Genomic DNA, 22147 nt, shown 5'->3' on the forward strand with positions numbered 1-22147 from the left:
CTTTGTGCATGACACAAGTAAGGTGTACCTGTGGATGTATTTCAAGCCCTACCTTCAAACTCAGTGCCTCTTTGCTTGACATCAAGGGAAAATCAAAAGAAATCAGCCAAGACCTCAGGAAAAAAATTGTAGACCTCCACAAGTCTGGTTCATCCTTGGGAGCAATTTCCAAATGCCTGAAGGTACCACGTTCATCTGTACAAACAATAGTACGCAAGTATAAACACCATGGGACCATGCAGCTGTCATACCGCTCAGGAAGGAGATGCGTTCTGTATCCTAGAGATGAACGTATGTTGGTGCGAAAAGTGCAAATCAATCCCAGAACAACAGCAAAGGACCTTGTGAAGATGCTGGAGGAAACAGGTACAAAAGTATCTATATCCACAGTAAAACGAGTCCTATATCGACATAACCTGAAAGGCCACTCAGCAAGGAAGAAGCCACTGCTCCAAAACCACCATAAAAAAGCCAGACTACGGTTTGCAACTGCACATGGGTGACAAAGATCGTACTTTTTGGAGAAATGTCCTCTGGTCTGATGAAACAAAAACAGAACTTTTTGGCCATAATGACCATCATTATGTTTGGAGGAAAAAGGGGGAGGCTTGCAAGCCTAAGAGCATCATGTTGTGGGGGTGCTTTGCTGCAGGAGGGTCTGGTGCACTTCACAAAATAGATGGCATCACGAGGATGGAAAATTATGTGGATATATTGAAGCAACATCTCAAGACAACAGTCAGGAAGTTAAAGCTTGGTCGCAAATGGGTCTTCCAAATGGACAATGACCCCAAGCATACTTCCAAAGTTGTGGCAAAATGGCTTAAGAACAACAAAGTCAAGGTATTGGAGTGGCCATCCCAAAGCCCTGACCTCAATCCTATAGAGGATTTGTGGGCAGAACTGAAAAGCGTGTGCAAGCAAGGAGGCCTACAAACCTGACTCTGTTACACCAGCTCTGTCAGGAGGAATGGTTCAAAATTCACCCAACTTATTGTGGGAAGCTTGTGAAAGGCTACCCGAAACGTTTGACTCAAGTTAAACAATTAAAGGCAATGCTACCAAATACTAATTGAGTGTATGTAAACTTCTGACCCAATGGGAATGTGATGAAAGAAATAAAAGCTGAAATAAATAATTCTCTCTACTATTATTCTGACATTTCACATTCTTAAAATAAAGTGGTGATCCTAACTGACCTAAGACAGGGAATTTTTACTCTGATTAAATGTCAGGAATTGTGAAATTTAAATGTATTTGGCTAAGATGTATTTAAACTTCCGACTTCAACTGTATTTATTCGAGGGACTCCTCACTCTTGTTTGGGTTTCTACCCTGTGTTTTGTATATGTGTTTGTTTGGTCTTCGATCCCATGCCTTTACACGGCATGCCGTAAGTTGGGCTGAATAAAACCCCTATTACGCATTCCTGCGCCTGTCTCCCGAATCATTTATACCAGCGTGACAACTTGTTTCAGACAGTAAGTTCATTCAACTAGAAATTATTATTTGGGCATCTTACCTAAAAAGGGCTCTGCAACTGGTTACACACAAACAGTGCTTTTAACATACAATGTTTCCAAACGATGTATTTAACACATGTTGACCTATATGATTACATTGTGCATGTTCATTAGTATGTAATACGCTAGTATGGGTATTCGGACACGGCCACTGTCTCCTCTCCAGGGGCCTCATTTATAAGTGTTGTGTAATTTTAACATGAAATATCTGCACAAAAGTATTTCGATTTATAAACTTGGTGAATGCCATACATGTTTCCCATTAGAAATCAGACCTGTCGTAAAACTGTCCACACGTGAACAACCATTATAACTCGTCCTGAAAAACACCCATTCACCTTTTATGGTGATAATAACACCCTTATTTTCTGTCAAGTTTGGAAGTATTGGAATTAGGCTAAGACGGTATCTAAAGGAAATAGCAATGGCGAACTTGATCAAATGTCTTTGGAGGAGATGGCAGAATGGTTTCTTTTGCAGTGACATTTGCGCTATCTGACCGTTTCTGAAAGACAAAAACAATTGAAAATTGTTGTGGACCTGTAAACAGTTAGTTTAAATGTAATAATGTTTTGCATTCACCATTTCCCTAACCTAAATATGCTGCGCGCCCGCACATTCTGAAACATTGTCTACTTTAAAAAAAAAGACAACTACAGTCGGCCTTCTCAAAGTGGTAGCCTACACACTTCAATGCAAAAGATGAGCTGTATGTTACAAACCGCACACCCTGTCAATGCATAAAGCAGAAACGAGAAATGATTAATAGTCCCAATTAAATGAAAGATGCGCATGGTAATTTGGTGTATGGCTACTACTGGGATATAAACTCATCATGGGCAGGAAAGGTGAGGAATTGTATTCTGCAATGGTTATGATATATGCAGTATGTTTCTCAATGAAATATTGTCTACGTGAGAAATTTCACATTGCAGTACTCAGACCTAGCCGAAAAATGGCAATGGAAAAGGTGAGCATAGAGCAAAATAGGCTACTTGGAATAGCTCATCTATTTACTAATGTGAAGTGGGTCATATTAAATGAGAGATGGGACGAATGGTAGACAGTCCAAACTTGTTGTAGGCCTATAGGCTATTTCACGAGTAGCCTATCAAACCATCACAGTCAGAGAAGGTGAGGAATTTATTCTGCAATGATAATGGAATACTGATAATAACAGGAAATATATGCCTATTTCTAATTATTTTCGAATGCAAAGATAAGAAACCCCCCAAAATGTGCTCTTATCACTAACGGCAAATGTTTGCATCTTGTTATTATATTTAACTAGGCTACCGGTTTTTATTATGAATGATACATGAGTCATATACTACCCATTTGCACAAAGCTACTACTACAAGACTTCAACCACTAGAAACTGTTAGTGTGTACACAATGTTTACAAATGAGGCCCCAGCTCAATGTTCCTGTAACGTTTTAAGGGTTAAATCATGTGGAAAGTCAAACGTTTATGGTTAACAATCTATTGTTATTACATTCACAAGCATTTTATATGTCAAATAAATACTATTTGAGTGAGACCACTTTTCGTGAGATATTGGAAGTGTGAGTTGAACATTCCAGTAAAAGTTGAGAGGTGTTGATGGAATGCCAGGAGGAATGCAGAGATATCCGTGGATTTACCCGCCTAGTGGTAATAAAATGCCAGACAGCAGAACGATAAAAATGACTGTATCATCTATCAAAGCAGGCATCTATCAAAGCAGGGACTGTCAATACAAACACTCAGGATGCACACACGACACACACACATGCTTCAAGCACACACGCTTGCACACACAAAACGCCATCGTCATGGACACATACACAAATGCACGCACGCACGCACCACACACAGAGCCCTCTATATGGATGCAGTGGCAGCCCAACAAGGCCTTTATTGAGCTGTGTGTGTGGGGGGGGGGGGGGGGGGGGGGGGGGGGTCTGTAGTGGTCTGAAGTGGTCTCTGTAGACAAGGGGCTGTTTCAAGTGAAGGGCTGAAGTGGAGGGCTCAGAGATCCAAGGCAAGGTAGGGTGGTCTCACTAATGTTTAACTAGGGGTGATGATGGGACTCCGTAGAAACCTAATGGAGGCAGTTTGGAAATGTTCACTGAGAGTTTAGCTGGAAGGGAGTGTGTTTTGGTCCATGTGTCTGTACTAGGTCTCTCTCTCTCTCTCTGTGTGTGTGTGTGTGTGTGTGTGTGTGTGTGTGTGTGTGTGTGTGTGTGTGTGTGTGTGTGTGTGTGTGTGTGTGTGTGTGTGTGTGTGTGTGTGTGTGTGTGTGTGTGTGTGTGTGTGTCTGTCCTCACCTCCACCTCCAGTTCATTGGTGGCATCCCGTAACTCCATGGGGACAGTACACTCCAGGGTGTTCCCCACCACAGTCACACTCTCACAGGTCCTGTTAGACACCTTCAGCACCTCCCCCTTCATGGCCTCCACATCCACACGGCCTGGCACCTGGAGATATGGAGATTTAGTAAGAAGGGGAACGGGATAAATGGAGTCAGTATAAAATCCTACGTACTACATCATCCTCAGTGAGTCCTACAATATCCACACAGAGACATGCATGCAGGCTTGCTCGAAAACTGGTTCCAGTGGAAGTGACTGAGGCACTGGTTGTGGTGTCACTACTGTTTCTCTCTCTAGGACAGAGACAACAGCCTCTCTGGGTCTGCATACAAACTAACTAACCCTTTTTGTCGATGAGGGCTCTTCAGACGGGAAGAGAGGATTTTTGAACGAAGGAATGTCACCCTCACTGCCTTGGCTACATGCTCTGCCACTCCTTCACACACATTTCACTTGGCTCTAGGACTGTAAAATGGTCTGGTTCCTTCAGTCTCTAATGTTACTGTCTCAACGTCAACACTGTCGCCTGATGGTTTATTCTCAAACTGCTTGGTTGACACACACACGCACACACACACGCACACGCACGCGCACACGCACACGCGCACACACACACACACACACACACACACACACACACACACACACACACACACACACACACACACACACACACACACACACACAGCTCAGTTGCCTCTCACTCTGCCTGGTTGTGCTGTATGAGTATAGCAGAGGGCAATAAAAAGAATGATCACATTCCTCGCGTGACAGCCTGGGATTTTCAGATTTGACACAGAGTGGAGGGCCGCACCTGTTCCCAAACCTCACTGTGTAACTGTATGCGTCAACTAGTGCAGTGCATGTGAACACACACACACACACACACACACACACACACACACACACACACACACACACACACACACACACACACACACACACACACACACACGTGTTATTTTATCCTCGTGGGGACATAAAATGTATTTCCATTCAAAATCCTATTTTCTCTAACCCTTAACCCTAAACTTAACCCTTACTATAACCTTAACCCGTAACCAAAACCCTAAACCTAACTCCTAACCCTAACCCTAACCCCAACCACTAACCCTTACCCTAACCCTAATACTAAACTTAAAATAGCCTTTGTCCTCATGGGGATGTGGGAAATGTCCCCACGAGGGAGAAGGTCCTTGTTTCACAATCCCCCCGCATACGCACACACACTCTAATATCAACAGTATTTTAACATATACAAAGCATATTGGATAACATGTACCATCTCTCATCTCATCTCAACACGTGTCATCTCATGTCTGTACTCTTGAGGTTGTGTTTAACATTTAATGTGTGGTTACGAGTCATTGAACGCAACATATCCCATAAAGAGAATAAGTATACAATTTCTGCCAGGCATCAAACAGTCTATCCAAACAAACAGAGAGTGTGGTGCTAATCTGGGCTAAGATGCTTGTTACCCTCCCATGGAACGATCTGTAGAGATAAGAGCTCTACACCAGCCAAGACTAATAACATTATCAGTAGCCTTTACTGATTGGCGGACATTTTGGGGCAAAGATATCAGATGGCCCCAAATGTACCCTATAACAGTGCAACCCAGGGCCTTGGGTGTCCCTGGGGTAATGGGGGCTCATGGGAGCTCATCTGGGACCTAGATGGGGGTTGGGAGGTTACTGAGAGGGAAAGGAGGGGCAGGGGCTGGATTAAGCCATGGGTCCAAGGTCATGCCTGGGAAAAAAGCCGACCCAAGATCCTGTGAGACCTGTTCCACACAGCTGTCGCTAACCATCGGGCCGCCTCAGTAAAAAAAAAAAAAGAAGCTATAATTGTTTTCATTGTAAAAAAAAAAAGATATGTTTTTTCTACCCAGAAAAATTAGGTTGCACATTTGAAACACGCCATTAATATGTCAAGTGCTTTGACCTCGGGAACCTGAGACAATGCAGTGAGTTGGAGAGAATCCACAGAGGAGAGGGATCGGAGGAGTGAGTGAGGGAAATGTAGGGGGTGAGCGATGGGAAACGGACTCCTTTTCCTCTTTTCTTTCAGTATACAACACCGCCCCCCCCCCCCCCCCCCCCCGCCCCCAGTATTGTTTCCTTCCCACCTCAGACGGGCGAGGGTGAGTCAGTGGAAGGGTGTCGAGGAGAGCAAAGTACAACAAGCTACAATCAGGGTTCAATTCCATTTCAATTCAGGAGATCAACTGAAACTCTCTTCCAGAAAAGAAACTGTAAGCGCCATTTGTTTTACATGAGGAATTCTCCAATTTTAATTCATTTTCTGAATGGATGCATTAGTAATTGCACTGACCCCAGCCTTAATCATTATTTTCATGGCAGGGCTTTATAGTGCGATCCTTTTACTTGCAAATGCGCCTTCATAGTCTTCTGTGCTTTATTACCTCAAATATTTGTCATTGTGCTCTTTCATTTCTGTGTGTGCAACTGCTCTACATTTTTCAACTTAGGCGCACACGTGAACCTTGTCAAAAAGGTAAATATGGAGCCCTGCATGGAGAGGTGGTGGTGGGGAAAGGGATGAGGGGGAATGGGGATGTGGGAGAAAGGACCTCACATGTCACACCTTAATATTGTCAGAGTCAATTCCCCTTAAATTCAGACAATTCAGGAGGTCAATTGAAACCCAGTTAGGGCATAAAAAGGTGTCATGACTTTTAATGATCTGACATGTCTCACCTTAATCTCCAGTATGCTCTTGTTGCCTTTGGATGTGACGGTGGGTCTCTGGAAGTCCTCGAAGCGAGGGTCCTCTACATAGAGCAGGTCAAACTGGGGCACGGTGAAACCATCCAAGACGAACGCCACCTTGGTGACCACAGGAGGCTGCAGGCCCAGGTCCTTCAGGGAGGGAGTGGTACACAGGATGGCCAACCTGTCCTCACTCTGCGTACAGCTCTGGAGAGAGAGCGCACACATAGCATAAGTAACACACACACACACACACAATACATTGTCCTTTACTGCATTAACGATGGCAGATACAACGTGCACACACATGTACGTATGTACACATGCACACACACATGCACGCACACACCGCAATTGTGTTTTAAGGAGAAACAGTCCTTACAAATTCCTCCAGCATTTCCCTTGTTCCCCGGTCACATAACAAGGACACATTTCTTCCCAGGGCTAATTACACGCTTTCTAATTGTACACACTATCTATTTATTTCTCCATACAGCTTCAGTGGGGTTTGAGTGCCTTGCTCCGGGCACAGCAGCAGTGTGTGTATACCACCCTGGATTCAAACTAAAAAGCCACCATAAGTGCTATAGAGCTAGACGCCGACTTGAGAAACACATAAGAGAAGGCCTTATATGAGTCTCTTTTCACCTTTTATTTTTGAAATGTATTATTAAAAAAAAAAAATATATCCAGCACCTGCTCAGAGACAATGAATGTGCATATGTAATCACTTCCTGAAACATTCCCTTCCATGCAGATGATTAGTTCCAGTTTCCAGCAGGTTATAATAAAGCCAAAGTAATGACAGAACATCAAATACTGTATAGAATCCAAACCAGCATCTGCTGCAATACCAGTGGCTGATACTATTATATTGACTGTTTCAAATGTAAGAGTCTATCCAGTAAGATATACCGGCGTGCTGAGTGGAACAAACTATACTTTGATTTTAAAAAGAATGTCAAAAGCTGACTGATGACTGAACCATATAACCATTTTCAAGTCTGAATCTCCACTGAACAAAAATGTAAAACGCAACATGAAACAATTTCAATGATTTTACTGAGTTACAATTCATATAAGGAAATTAGTCATTTGAAATAAATAAATTAGGCCCTAATCTAAGGAATTCACATGATTGGTTAGGGGCGCAGTCATGGGTGGGCCTGAGAGGGCATAGGTCCACCCACTTGGGAGCCAGGTCCACCCACTTGGGAGCTAGGCCCAGCCATTCAGAACGAGTTTTCCCCCACAAAAGAGCTTTAAGGTACATAGAAATACTCCTCAGTTTCATCAGCTGTCCGGGTGGCTGGTCTTAGATGATCCCACAAATGAAGAAGCCGGATGTAGAGGACCTGGGCTGGCGTGGTTACATGTGGTCTGCGGTTGTGAGGCCAGTTGGACATACTGCCAAATTCTCTAAAACAACTTTGGAGGTGGCATATGGTAGAGAAATTAACATTACATTTCAACAGCTCTGGTGTACATTCCAGCAGTCAGCATGCCAATTGCACGCTCCATCAAATCTTGAGAATTGTGTTGTGTAACAAAACTGCACATTTTAGAGTGGCCTTTTATTGTCCCCAGCACAATGTGCACCTGTGTAATGATCATGCTGTTTAACTTTTTATGGCTGCAGGGGCAGTATTAAGTAGCCAGATAAAAGGTGCCCATTTCAAAAAGGCCTCGTACTCAATTCTTGCTCGTACAATATGCATATTATTATTACTATTGGATAGAAAACACTCTCTAGTTTCTAAAACCGTTTGAATTATATCTGTGAGTGAAACAGAACTCATTCTGCAGCAAACTTCCTGACAGGAAGTGGAAAGTCTGAAATTGAGGCTCTGTTCCAGGGGCTGCCTATTAAAGCCCTTGTTATTTATTAGTTTAGATTCACTTCATACGTCTTCCACTAGATGTCGACAAGGAGTGAGAGAAGAAATGGACTGTGAAAACTTTTGAAAAGCTGTCGTTATAGGCGACTACTATCTCCGGCTTTGATTTTATTCTGGATCTGGAGTCGAATTACAGCTCATGGAATGACGTGTCCTCCATTTCCTGTTTTCAGGAAGGCGCGAAGAGAGACATGGATTTGCCTTTTGAAAAGCTGTCGTTATAGGCGACTACTATCTCCGGCTTTGATTTTATTTGATACATGTGACCATATCATCGTAAAGTATGTTTTTTCAATATAGTTTAATCAGATTATTGAAATTTTTTCGGGAGTTTTGCCGTGTTCCGTTCTCTGACTTTGTTGACGATGGAGAGATTCGAGCCACTTGGCTAGTGTGCTTGCTAATTCAAGAGGGAAAGTGGCCGTTCTAAATCCAAACAACGATTGTTCCCGACAAAGGACCCCTTGTCCAACATTCTGATGAAAGATCAGCAAAAGTAGGAAACATTTTATGATGCTATTTCATATATCTGTCGTACATGTGAACTAGTCGTTGGCGCCCAGCTTTTGGGTACTCTCTAGCTATACCGAAGCTGTATGTCGTAATGAAGTTATTTTTAGAATTCTAACACGGCGATTTCATTAAGAACTAATGGATCTATCATTTCCTATACAACATGTATTTTTTAGTTATGTTTATGAATAGCTATTTGGTCAGAATATGTGTGTCAGAAAAAAATCCGGACATGTGGGAAAAAGTAGCTACATTAGCACAATGTATAACCACTGTTTACAGCTCTAAATATGCACATTTTCGAACAAAATATAAGTGTATGTATAACCTGATGTTATAGGACTGTCATCTGATGAACCTTATCAAGGTTAGTCAAAAATTATATATCTTTTGCTGGTTTGTTACGATCGCTAACTTTTGCTGCTGGGGAAAGGCTTGTGTTTCTGGCTATTGTGGTAAGCTAATATAACGCTATATTGTGTTTTCGCTGTAAAACACTTAATAAATCGGAAATATTGGCTGGAATCACAAGATGCCTGTCTTTCATTTGCTGTACACTATGTATTTTTCAGAAATGTTTTATGATGAGTATTTAGGTATTTGGCGTTGGTGTCTGTAATTATTCTGTCTGCTTTCGGTGCAATTTCTGATTGTAGCTGCAATGTAAACTATGATTTATACCTGAAATATGCACATTTTTCGAACAAAACATAGATTTATTGAATAACATGTTATAAGACTGTCATCTGATGAAGTTGTTTGTTGGTTAGTTTGGTTGGTTCTTGGTTAGTTAGGTTGGCTTTGTGCATTCTACCTGTGCTGTGAAAAATGTCTGTCCTTTTTTGTATTTGGTGGTGAGCTAACATAAATATACGTGCTGTTTTCGCTGTAAAACATTTAAAGAATCGGACATGTTGGCTGGATTCACAAGATGTGTACCTTTCATTTGCTGTATTGGAATTGTTAATGTGTGAAAGTTAAATATTTCTAAAAAATATATTTTGAATTTCGCGCTCTGCCTTTTCAGTGGAATGTGGGAGGAGTTCCGCGGGCGGAACGCCAGAGCAGTACAGGTTAAATAAAAATAAAAATAAAATAATAATAACTTGTCCTGCTGGAAGGTGACTGAAACAGGTTTCCCTCAAGAATTTCAGTGTATTAAGCGCCATCCATCATTCCTTCAATTCTGATCAGTTTCCCAGTCCCTGCCAATGAAAAACATCCCCACAGCATGATACTGCCACCACCATGCTTCACTGTGGGGATGGTATTCTCGGGGTGATGAGAGGTGTTGGATTTGCGCCAGACATAGCGTTTTCCTTTATGGCCAAAAATCTAAATTTTAGTCTTATCTGACCAGAGTACCTTCTTCCATATGTTTGGGGAGTCTCGCACATTCCTTTTGGCGAATACCAAACGTGTTTGCTTATTTTTTTCTTTAAGCAATGGCTTTTTTTCTGGCCACTCTTCCATAAAGCCCAGCTTTGTGGAGTGTACGGCTTAAAGTGGTCCTATGGACAGATACTCCAATCTCCGCTGTGGAGCTTTGCAGCTCCTTCAGGGTTATCTTTGGTCTCTTTGTTGACTCTCTGATTAATGCCCTCCTTGCCTGGTCCGTGAGTTTTGGTGGGTGGCCCTCTCTTGGCAGGTTTGTTGTGGTGCCATATTCTTTCCATTTTTAATAATGGATTTAATGGTGCTCCGTGGGATGTTCAAAGTTTCGTATATTTTTTTATAACCCAACCCTGATCTGTACTTTTCCACAACTTTGTCCCTGACCTGTTTGGCGAGCTCCTTGGTCTTCATGGCGCTGCTTGCTTGGTGGTGCCCCTTGCTTAGTGGTGTTGCAGACTCTGGGGCCTTTCAGAACACGTGTATATATACTGAGATCATGTGACACTTAGATTGCACACAGGTGGACTTCATTTAACTAATTATGTGACTTTTGAAGGTAATTGGTTGCAACTGATCTTATTTAGGGGCTTCATAGCAAAGGGGGTGAATACATATGCACGCACCACTTTTCTGTTTTATATTTGTTTGAATTTTTTGAAACAAGATCTCTTTGGCATTTCACTTCAGCAATTTGGACTATTTTGTGTATGTCCATTACGTGAAATCCAAATAAAAATCCATTTAAATTACAGGTTGTAGGAAAAACGCCAAGGGGGATGAATACTTTCGCAAGGCATGTATCCAACCCATTAGTGAATATGGTACAAAGGATGGTAGAGTGATAGCTTTACACTATTCCATACTGAGAGATTACATTTTTGTCCAGCCTACTCATGATAGCTCAACCAGTCTGTGAATGCAGGGTCAGGTGCAACACCTGTAACTTTCCCCCCTGTAATTTCTCCATTTTGTTTGTTATACAATATCGGATTTCATGGCACGTCCCTTTCACATGTTGAAACTGTATTTTCACATGTATACATTTTGAGTTCACACAACCTTTTCACATGTGAGAAGAATAACATGTTTTCACCTCACGTGTGAATTGCATTTTCACGTGTGCAATTTGCGGTTTCACATGTTAACAACTTTGACATGTGAAAATCACATTTGCCGTTTCACATTTAAGAAAACTCCACATGTGAAAATCTCATTTAAACATGTCGAATTGCAAGTTAACCTGTTGGGGATGGGGGCGCTGTTTAGACTATTTATGCTAATGTGGCTAATTTTTTAAACGGCTTCCCACAAAATCCTTGATCGTACAATATGCATATTATTATTATTATTGGATAGAAAACAGTCTATAGTTTCTATAGGAGTTGAAATTTTGTCTCTAAGTGGAACAGAGCCCATTCTACAGCAATTTCCCTGACATGGAGTCAGATTTGAGAAACGTTGGCCACTTTTCTGAAGTCATTTAAACGGGCACTGTCGTTGCTATGACTATACGGACACTTCTTACGTCTTCCCCTGGATGCCTTTACGTGATGACGATTCCAACGGGCTCGATTGCTCGTTCACAGGCCCTACAAATGAAAAAAACCTTTAGCTAGCAAGTCTTTTCTTGCTGCGTAACGCGCGTGGAAGACACCGACCCTCTCCTGTTCCAAGCATTAGTTTAGCCTGTTATATTTCTCCGGTCATCTTTTCACTCGTTATAGGAGTTACAAACATCACAAAGTAGTTAATTTAAAGCGTTTTATAGCAATTTATATCCGTTTAGTGCGATTTTGGGACATTTATTTTTGCAACGATGTGAAAAGTTGGTCACGCTTTTCAGTTCATCCCGAACGTAGTTGACATTTCCACATGGCAAGAGGACAGCTTTCCACCAAAAGACGATTTCTCCCAAGAAAGGATCCTTTGCCCAAGATACTGATGGAAGAACAGCTCAAGGTAGGACATTTTTATTATGATAAATCGTGTTTCTGTCGAAACATTTTAGTGGCTTAGGACGCCATGTTTTTTGACGTAGCTTCGCTTGGCGCAAACTGTATTGAAAAGTAAGGATAAATTAAAAAATGTAATAACGCAATTGTATTAAGAATTAAATTGTCTATCAATCCCTGTCCACCCTATATTTTTTAGTCACGTTTATGAGTATTTATGTATAAGAGTAGATCACTGTCTAAGTGGCGCAAGGACGTTTTCTTTACCAGCTTGTCTACATTTCACATTGTCTAACCATGATTTTGGTGGCTAAATATAAACATTTTCGATCAAACTGTATATGCATGTTGTAATGTGATGTTACAGGAGTGTCATCGGAAGAATTCTGAGAAGGTTAGTGAAAAAATTAATATCTTTTGGCGATGTTGACTTTTATCGCTCACTTTGGCTAGAATCAATGCTGGGCTGCTAATTGCTATGTGCTAAGCTAATATAACGATTTATTGTGTTTTCGCTGTAAGACACTTAGAAAATCTGAAATATTGTCTGTATTCACAGGATCTGTGTCTTTCGATTCGTGTATGCTGTGTATTTTTACGAAATGTTTGATGATTAGTAGTTAGGTAAACACGTTGCTCATTGTAATTATTCTAGTCCATTTGTGATGGTGGGTGCAATTGTAAACTATGCCATCTACCTGAAATATGCACTTTTTTCTAACAAAACCTATCCCATACCATAAATATGTTATCAGACTGTCATCTAATGAGTTTTTTTGTTGGTTAGGGGCTATAAATATCTTAGTTTAGCCGAATTGGTGATGGCTACTGGTGTTGGTGGACAAATAAAAGATGGTGGAATATGCTAATGTGTTTTTAGGTAATAGATGTACATCTTTACATATTGTGTCTTCCCTGTAAAACATTTTAAAAATCGGAAATGTTGACTGGATTCATAAGATCTGTGTCTTTCATTAGCTGTATTGGACTTTAATGTGTGAAAGTTAAATATTTTAAAAAAATATTTTTTTTGAATTTCGCGGCACTGGTTTTTCAGTGGGGGGGGGGGGGGAGTGCCGCTAGCGGCACGCTGATCCTAGACAGGTTAACATGTGAAAATGAAATTAGCAGTTTCACATGTAAGAAAACACCAACTTTAAAAATGTCACTTTCGCATGTGGAATTGCAGATTCAAATGTGGGGTTGAAAGGATGTTAATGGTTTACGTTCAAATGGCGACACACTGTAGTTCTGCTGTATGAAGGTCGCTGCCTGTTAAAGGTGCAATCCTTAGTTGCTACATCCATTTTTGGACTTGTAAATGAATGATATGTGTTTATTATGAAGAACATAATGTATAAATGTTTCATGAGCTTAATTCAACTGTCGTACCCCATCAGAACCCAAAATATAATCTTGTTTTACTCCAATGTTTGTTTAAAAAAAAGTAAATAGGAACAACCACTAAAAACATGGTTAAAACTATCATTTTGATATCATGGCTGGTCAGTCCTTGCATCCAGCGTTGTCTATAGATTTGCGAGTGGTTGCATTTCTCCAGCCCCATCCCTCAGCTCTTTACTGAAACTGTGGCAGGGAATAATAGTATAAGAGAGTAATAGTGTTAGTATGTGTTGTAATCCTCTAGTGAGTGAGGTACTTTTGTGCCATAATTATCAAGAAAAACATCTGACGTCAAGAACAAAATTGTTAGTATTGCAAACAAAAAGAATAATAATGATACTGAAAGCAAAACATAAACCCAAAAGTATTGATAGCAAAACCAAATATTTCAAGGAAAGAATTTCAAAATGTATTTTTTTTTTTTTGTGAAACATTTATGATAAATAAAACGCCTCCCCCTTTGCTTTCGCTGCCTTTTTGGAACATTTATTCAAGCAACATACTGTAGCACCCTGCATCCCACTGCTAGTTTTCCTCTGAAGCCTCTGAAGCTAAGCAGGGATGGGATGGGAGACCAGACGTAGATTAAAAATAAACATGTTCAAACCAGATGTAAATAAACATGTCCGAAAACCAGATGTGTTTCTTTTCACATGTTATTTTGTAAGGGTACCACTACCCTAAAAACAAACTTAGATACATTCACACACTCAATCACTTTTATGGTAATGCATCCTCCATCTTTTCTAGTCGGACATAATGGTAAACAGAGAGACAAGAAGGGGCTGCGTTCTAGGAAGAGTGAACATCCAGAACAGAAGAATAAAGGCAAAGTCCCAAATGACACCCTATTCCCTATCTACTGTAGTGCACTACATTTGACCAGGGCTCATAGTGCACTATATAGGTGTAACAGTTCTGCTTTCCATCCCTCTCCTCGCCCCTACCTGGGCTCGAACCAGGGACCCTCTGCACACATTGACAACAGTCACCCTCGAAGCACCGTTACCCATCGCTCCACAAAAGCCACGGCCCTTGCAGAGCAAGGGAAACAACTACTTCAAGGTCTCAAAGCAAGTGACGTCACCGATTGAAACGCTATTAGCACGCCCCCCGCTAACTAGCTAGCCATTTCACACCAGTTACACTCACCCCCCTTTTGGCCTCCTCCTTTTCCGCAGCAACCAGTGATCTGGGTCAACAGCATCAATGTAACAGTATAGCTTCCGTCCCTCTCCTCACCCCTACCTGGGGTCGAACCAGGGACCCTCTGCACACATTGACAACAGTCACCCTCAAAGCACCGTCACCTATCGCTCCACAAAAGAAAACACAACTTCAAGGTCTCAGAGCAAGTGAAGTCACCAATTGAAGCGCTATTAGCGTGCACCCTGCTCAACATTTCACAGCAGTTACATAGGGAATAGGGTGCCATGTGGGACACAATCTATAAGCTAAAGTGGTGGAAGTTAGTTCAGGTATTTTAATTGTTTTTACATTTAACAAGGCAAGTCAATTAAGAACAAATTCTTATTTACAATGACAGCCTACCGGGGAACAGTGGGTTAACTTCTTGTCAATAGGGGGTGCTGTTAGCACTTTGTAATAATGACGTTCCCAAATTAAACTGCCTCGTACTCAATTCTTGCTCGTACAATATGCATATTATTATTACTATTGGATATAAAACACTCTCTAGTTTCTAAAACCGTTTGAATTATATCTGTGAGTGAAACAGAACTGGACTTAGAGCAATTTTCCTATGTGTATGTGAGAATGCCAAATTTTCCAAGCTGCTCTGAAACCTGTGTATAACTCTGCCTGTCTTCTATTGGTTGAGATGCACTGCATACGCCTTCCCCTGGTTGTTAGCGAATAGGGAGACTTGAAATGGAGTCTCTACGTAGATCTCAAAGGTTATAAATGACTTGGCAAAGACGTGTATGTTCTTTTCCCCCTTCGCTCTGACGCACTGAGGACCTTGGGACATTGTACTAGAACCATCGGTTATAGATCTTAGACATTTCCGGCTGTGTTTTTATTCGATATAGGCTTTAAAGACATCATAATCTTGTTATTTTGAACCGAATTATATCAGTTTATGTCAGTATATTGCGATTTTCGGGTATTTATTTCCGTGGCGTTGTAGGAAGTTGGGTATCTCTGGCTCAAATGCTAATGTTTACTGCTAATTGCAACGTTGAAGAGGACGTTCTCCAACCTAGCAACGATTCTTTTGGACAAAGGACACCTTTCCCAAGATTCTGATGAGAGTTCATCAAAAAGTAAGAACTATTTATGCTGATAATTCGTTGTTCTGTTGACAAATGTCAAATAATAATTCCGCCATGAATTTCGGTGCGTCTCGCTTTAGCGCACGCTGTATGCTTGAAGTAACGTTCATTTTAAAAATGTAACCCAGCGATTGCATTAAGAACTAATTTGTCTTTCAATTGCTGTCCAACCTGTATTTTTTTAGTCAAGTTTATGAATAGTTTTCGAGTAGAATAGGTGCCTCTCCAAGATGGCGCCGGACAGATTGCTTGAGGTTTTGGACACTAATCACATTGTATAAGCACAATTTGTGCCGCTAAATATGCACATTTACGAACAAACTCTATATGCATTGTGTAATATAATGTTATAGGACTGTCATCTGAAGAATTCTGAGAAGGTTAGTGAAAAAATTAATATATTTTGGTGGTTTATACGTTATCGCTATTTTTGCCTTGAATCAATGCTGTTGTGATGTTTGCTATTGTGGTAACCTAATATAACGCTATATTGTGTTTTCGCTGTAAAACACTTAGAAAATCTGAAATATTGGCTGGATTCACAAGATCTGTGTCTTTCATCTGCTGTACGCTTTGTATTTTTAAGAAATGTTTTATGATGAGTAATTAACTAATACACGATGGTCTCTGTAGTTATTCTAGTCGCTTTGGTGAGAGTTGTGATAGTGGCTGCAATAGTAAACTATGATTTATACCTGAAATATGCACATTTTTCTAACAAAACATATGCTGTACAATAAATATGTTATCAGACTGTCATCTGATGAAGTTGTTTCTTGGTTAGTGGCTATTTATATCTTTATTTGGTCAAATTTGTGATAGCTACTGATGGAGTAAAAAATGGTGGAGTAAAGAAGTGGTGTCTTTTGCTAACGTGGTTAGCTAACAGATTGACATATTGTGTCTTCCCTGTAAAACATTTTAAAAATCAGAAATGATGGCTGGATTCACAAGATGTGTATCTTTCATTTGGTGTCTTGGACTTGTGATTTCATGAACATTTTATTATATGATATCCCTGTGGCTTTAGGCTAGGCTAGTCAGCTTTTTTGATGGGGGTGCTCCCGGATCCGGGTTTGTGAGGCGTTAGAGGTTAACTGCCCTGTTCAGGGACAGATTTTTACCTTGTCAGCTCGGGGATTCAATCCAGCAACCTTTCGATTACTGGCCCAACAATCTAACCACTTGGCTACCTGTCGTCCCTGTATCCTCCGGCATCTCTTCATTTTCTCTCCTCTTTCCCCTCCCGGCATCGACATGGCACTTCTGTCCTCTAACACGACTACCGTGGAGAAAAACTGGCCCAGATTTCTGCTATGGTCGTCATTTCCGTCTCTTCACGTCTAACTGGAGATTTGGGAAGTGGTGCGGACGAGTTCTCGAAGTGTTTCTTGATGTGATAATGGAGTCGCAGGGAGTTATTGTCAGTCAGTCCCCATGCTTCCTATATATAGCAATCTGGTGTTCCTTATGGAACTTTTTGTGTGTTTTCAACAAAGGCCTCCTGAAGGTGCTTCGAAGCCTCCTGGTGCACACACAGCTGTGGCATGGACAAAACCAGTTCAACTCTGCCCAGAGTTGACAGCCAAGTGTAAATGTCTGTCGCGTGGTTAGGGGCCATTGATATTGTATATTTATCTAGTTGGCCACTAAAGCAAACACGTCCTTGAGTAAAGACATCCTACACAGACAGACATCAAGCCCAAAGTACCCATGGCCCCGAAAATGACCCCAAACACATATTTCTAGTGGCCTTTCTGCACCACAGTCACATGTCCTTCCTGCTAAAACATTTTATTAGGTGGCAGGTTTTTACATATCACGGCAGGAGTGGAATATATATATATCAATCAATCAATCAATCAAATGTATTCATAAAGCCCATTTTACATCGGCAGTTTCAAGTGGTATTAGTTGTATGTACGGGGGTACACATGGAATACATTGTACAGTTGTCACAACGTGCATTTACAGTAACCTGGTCTGGACCCCGAAGGGCAAGCAGGAGCAGAGGCAGACGCACAGTGGCCAGACTATTTTGCTCCACGCTCAACTCTCCGGAACCTGGAAGTGTTTTAATAAACCTTTCAATGACTCGTTAGTACTTTGGCTCTAACAAAGTGATTGAACTCCAATTCCCATGAGCATCATTGTTGCTAATCACAGTAGCCATGGGTGGAATAGCAGGGCTGGTTTTAAGTGTTACAGAAACTTCCTGTTAGCAGTTCAGTTCCCCTGGACAGACTTCCAAACTCTAGTTGGTGTTGAGCAATAACCCAGATGGAGTGCAAACACACACACACTCTAGCCCTGCAGGCCTCGTTTACACACACACACACACACACACACACACACACACACACACACACACACACACACACACACACACACACACACACACACACACACACACACACACACACACACACACACACACACACACACACACACACACACACTCTGACCCTGCAGGCCTTGTTTACACACACACACACACACACACACACACACACACACACACACACACACACACACACACACACACACACACACACACACACACACACACACACACACACACACACACACACACACACACACACACACACACACACAAGCATGCACACACACACACAAATGCACGTACGCATGCAGTCATGCACACACAGGCACACACATACACACACACACACACGGGCCCTGTTCACTCACACACAACCTGCACTTGATGATCGAACAAAAGCAAGCAATCACAATTGAGTCTGGCGAGTGTGTGTGTGTGTGTGTGTGTGTGTGTGTGTGTGTGTTCACTTTTCGACAGGGAGCAACTAAACGGGTCTAGAAGGTAAAATGGTCCCCTGGAGAGTTTAGACAAATATCCTGTGAATTAGGGGAAACCTCAGTCAACCACTACTCATTATATGGCAAAGATTCATTGTTTCATAAATGTCTCCTCTCGCTTGGCCTGTGTTGGTAGACTGATCTGAATGACTGTGGGTTGGGAGGGAGCAACTGTGAATACAATTACTTGTTAGTTGATATTGTAGCAGCAGAGGTGGGTAGTTAGCTCTGATTATCACTGAACTGGCAACCCTGTACTCCCAAGATGGAGACAGCAACCATAGTGCAATTGTACAATTGTAAACTCTCTGGAACGTGTTCAGTATCCTGACCAAGGGCTAACAATGCCAAACAAAGCTGTCATATAAGATACTAAGTGTTACCAAGAAGCTAAGGACTCAAGCTGTACATACATGTTAGCTAAGATAGAAAGATAACACCGACAAGTGTAGCTGTATTGGGTCACAAAAAAATCTTTAACTAGCCAGGTGGAAATGGAAGGCCTCATTCTTGCCCCTCTCAGGCATCCCCTCAAGCTGGGCTTTGGCCATGCTGCTAAAAGGGTAAGAGATGGGAAAGGCAGACCCGACTAGGTCTTCAGTTGACATGGAGCACCCCCATGTATGAATTCCTCCAACATGTGTCTGGCTGGTTAAGGGATCGGTCACACTTTCTATGAGGGCACACACATAACGCCGTAGTGTATTTATATAGATACTTATGATACACGTATAGTGCATTATAACACAGGGGATGGGAAAGGCAGACCTGGGCTGTGTTGACATGGAACTTTATGATTCCTTACCAACCAGTGTCTGGCTAGTCTAGTGGATCCTCTAGTGAAGCGAACCCTGTCCAACCGCAAACGCCACTTCCCCATCAACCTCTCCCGACAAACCCTTGGCAATCTCACTCTGCTCCCTGGCCCCCTTCACTGGATGTGAATGGGCCCTGGGCGTAGTAATGTGAAAATTCACACTAAACTCAGATCTATTGCTCCATCCCTCTTTTTTCTCGGCTCCTTTGGTTTTCGGACCGTGCCAGCTTTTCCCTGCAGATCGTAAAAGAAAAAAAAAACATTCCTTTCATGTTTGTGGGAAAGCTGAGATTACTTGAGCCTCGGCTTTACTCCAGATCTGAGAAACAGATATCAAGTCAATGCTGGACATTTTTTTCCCCCTTCTCTGTCTCCTTTCTCTCATGCCGTTGTCGAGGCCCCAGATCTCATTGTTGGTCTATGGAAGAGTTGTTTATGTCCTCTTCTAGACCTTGTTGGTATGAAATCTATGGAAAGAGGATCACGAGTGTGTGTGTTTGTACTGTGCGTGCCTGCAAGTGTGTGGTTGTGCACGTGTGCACGTCAGCATGCGTACTGTATGTGTACAGTTTACTGCATATGTGGAGTATATTATGGACTCCTATTTCAACCACAGTCCTACTATATTTTACGGGCTGACAGTCAGCTAGGGGTCTGTGCAGTCAGGCTACCCAAAGTCAGGAGATGAAATTGTACACGGATCAAAGTTTTATTTTCCTCTTTCCCTTTTCTCTACTGAACAAACACAGAGCTGCTGTGGTGATGAATGATGACAGGCCCGCTCAAATGACTGTTCAGCCATTCATATATCCAGGGGTGTTCTCTTTGGAAACAGTGATCCCTCTCTCTCTCTATCTCCCTCTCTTCTCCGGCGACCCCATGTTGTGGGTCAAAATAATACCGTGTCTCATACGGTCTCTTCCTAGAGAATGCCTCATCTCATCCTGGTTACTGTAAAGAATTGAAGAGGCAACAGCTGGAGCATTAGGGGACTAGAGCATTATCCCCTATACTAAATCATTAGAAATGATACCCCATGTTGTTAAACACAGTACAAGTCCCTGTCTTGTCTTGCCTGGTGCACTGTCATCCAGCCAGTCTTCTCTGGGGCTTTAGATATTAGAAACTCAGTGCATGCGTTGAGCCTCGCTTATTTGATCCATAGTTGTACCAAGATTGATCCCATTTCTATTCAAGTCTATTGAGAAAATGCGCTGAAATTCGAAGCACTATACATTCCACAAAACATTTTCAAAGTCTCCACATCGAAACGTTCAAATCAGAAATGTGTAACAACAATGTTATTGGTAGTTGAATTGATACTGAGGCATATTATGAGGACACCGTCTACCTGTGTCCTTTTTCCTTCCGCATCCCTCACGCCGATCTGATCGCTCCTCTCCTGTTGTCTCTTCTGACCCTAGCCCTCCCGGAGGCTCTATAGAGCACCAACCTCATCACAGGTCACACCAGGAGGGGGTCAGTGAAAGGGAAACTGAAAGGCGAGCTGGTGTGTGTGTGTGTGTGTGTGTGTGCGTGCGTGCGCTTGATGTCAGGGGGTGGGGGTTGGTTGTAGCTTAGCTGATACAGATACAGTGGTCTGGTGTAGAGGGGGTTGAGAGGGATAGAGAGGGATTTTGTTTGGATGAGATTTGAGATAAAGTGTTAGAGCAGTGTATGTGTGTGTTTTGCTTGAGTGTGCATTTCACCTAAGGGAGTCATGACTAAACCTGTGTGCCTTGCTACCACGTTGAAAGATAACACCATAACAAAGCACTACCTGTCCACATAACATCAGAGGCCACTTGTGTGTAAAACGGATTTGTTGTGGTTCATAGAGATGGCAAGATGGCGCCGATAGAGATGGAAGCTTCGCTTCAAGTCCTTAGAAAACTGTGCAGTATTTTGTTTTTTTAATGTATTATTTCTTACATTGTTAGCCCAGAAAACCTTAAGTGTTATTACATACAGCCGGGAAGAACTATTGGATATCAGAGAGACGTCAACTTACCAGGAAACCAGCACTACGACCAGGAATACGACTTTCCCAAAGTGGATCCTTTGTCTGCACCTCCCAGGGCATTTGAACTGATTCCAGAGGCCGACTCAAAACAACGCCGTCAGTATATTACTCGCTAATTTCCAGTCCAATCTTTATGCACACTGAAAACCATATATCCTGAGGCTGCATTTATTGTAGCTAGGGATTTTAACTAAGCTAATCTGAGAACAAGGCTACCTCAATTCTATCAGCATATCGATTGCTGTACACGAGCGAGTAACACACTCAACCACTGCTACTCTAACTTCCGCAATGCATACAAGGCCCTCCCCCACCTTCCTTTTGGCAAATCTGACCATGACTACATCTTGTTGCTCCCCTCCCCTAGGCAGAAACTAAAACAGGAAGCGCCCGTGCT

At 42.0% G+C, this 22147-nt stretch overlaps 1 protein-coding gene across 2 annotated transcripts in view; it reads right to left on the minus strand.

Moving 5' to 3' along the window:
• Positions 1–22147, minus strand: part of LOC129866590 (hepatocyte growth factor receptor-like) — an 82716-nt gene that overhangs the window by 15546 nt on the left and 45023 nt on the right. For both annotated transcript variants that reach the window (XM_055939338.1, XM_055939340.1), the window contains exons 11-12: positions 6602–6820; positions 3834–3983 (exon numbers count right to left, since the gene is read on the minus strand). In XM_055939338.1, the coding sequence (XP_055795313.1) occupies positions 3834–3983; positions 6602–6820 (369 nt within the window). The remainder of the gene's footprint in view (positions 1–3833; positions 3984–6601; positions 6821–22147) is intronic.

Source organism: Salvelinus fontinalis, chromosome 12 (genome assembly GCF_029448725.1).
Source record: "Salvelinus fontinalis isolate EN_2023a chromosome 12, ASM2944872v1, whole genome shotgun sequence".
Taxonomy (NCBI): Eukaryota; Metazoa; Chordata; class Actinopteri; order Salmoniformes; family Salmonidae; genus Salvelinus; species Salvelinus fontinalis.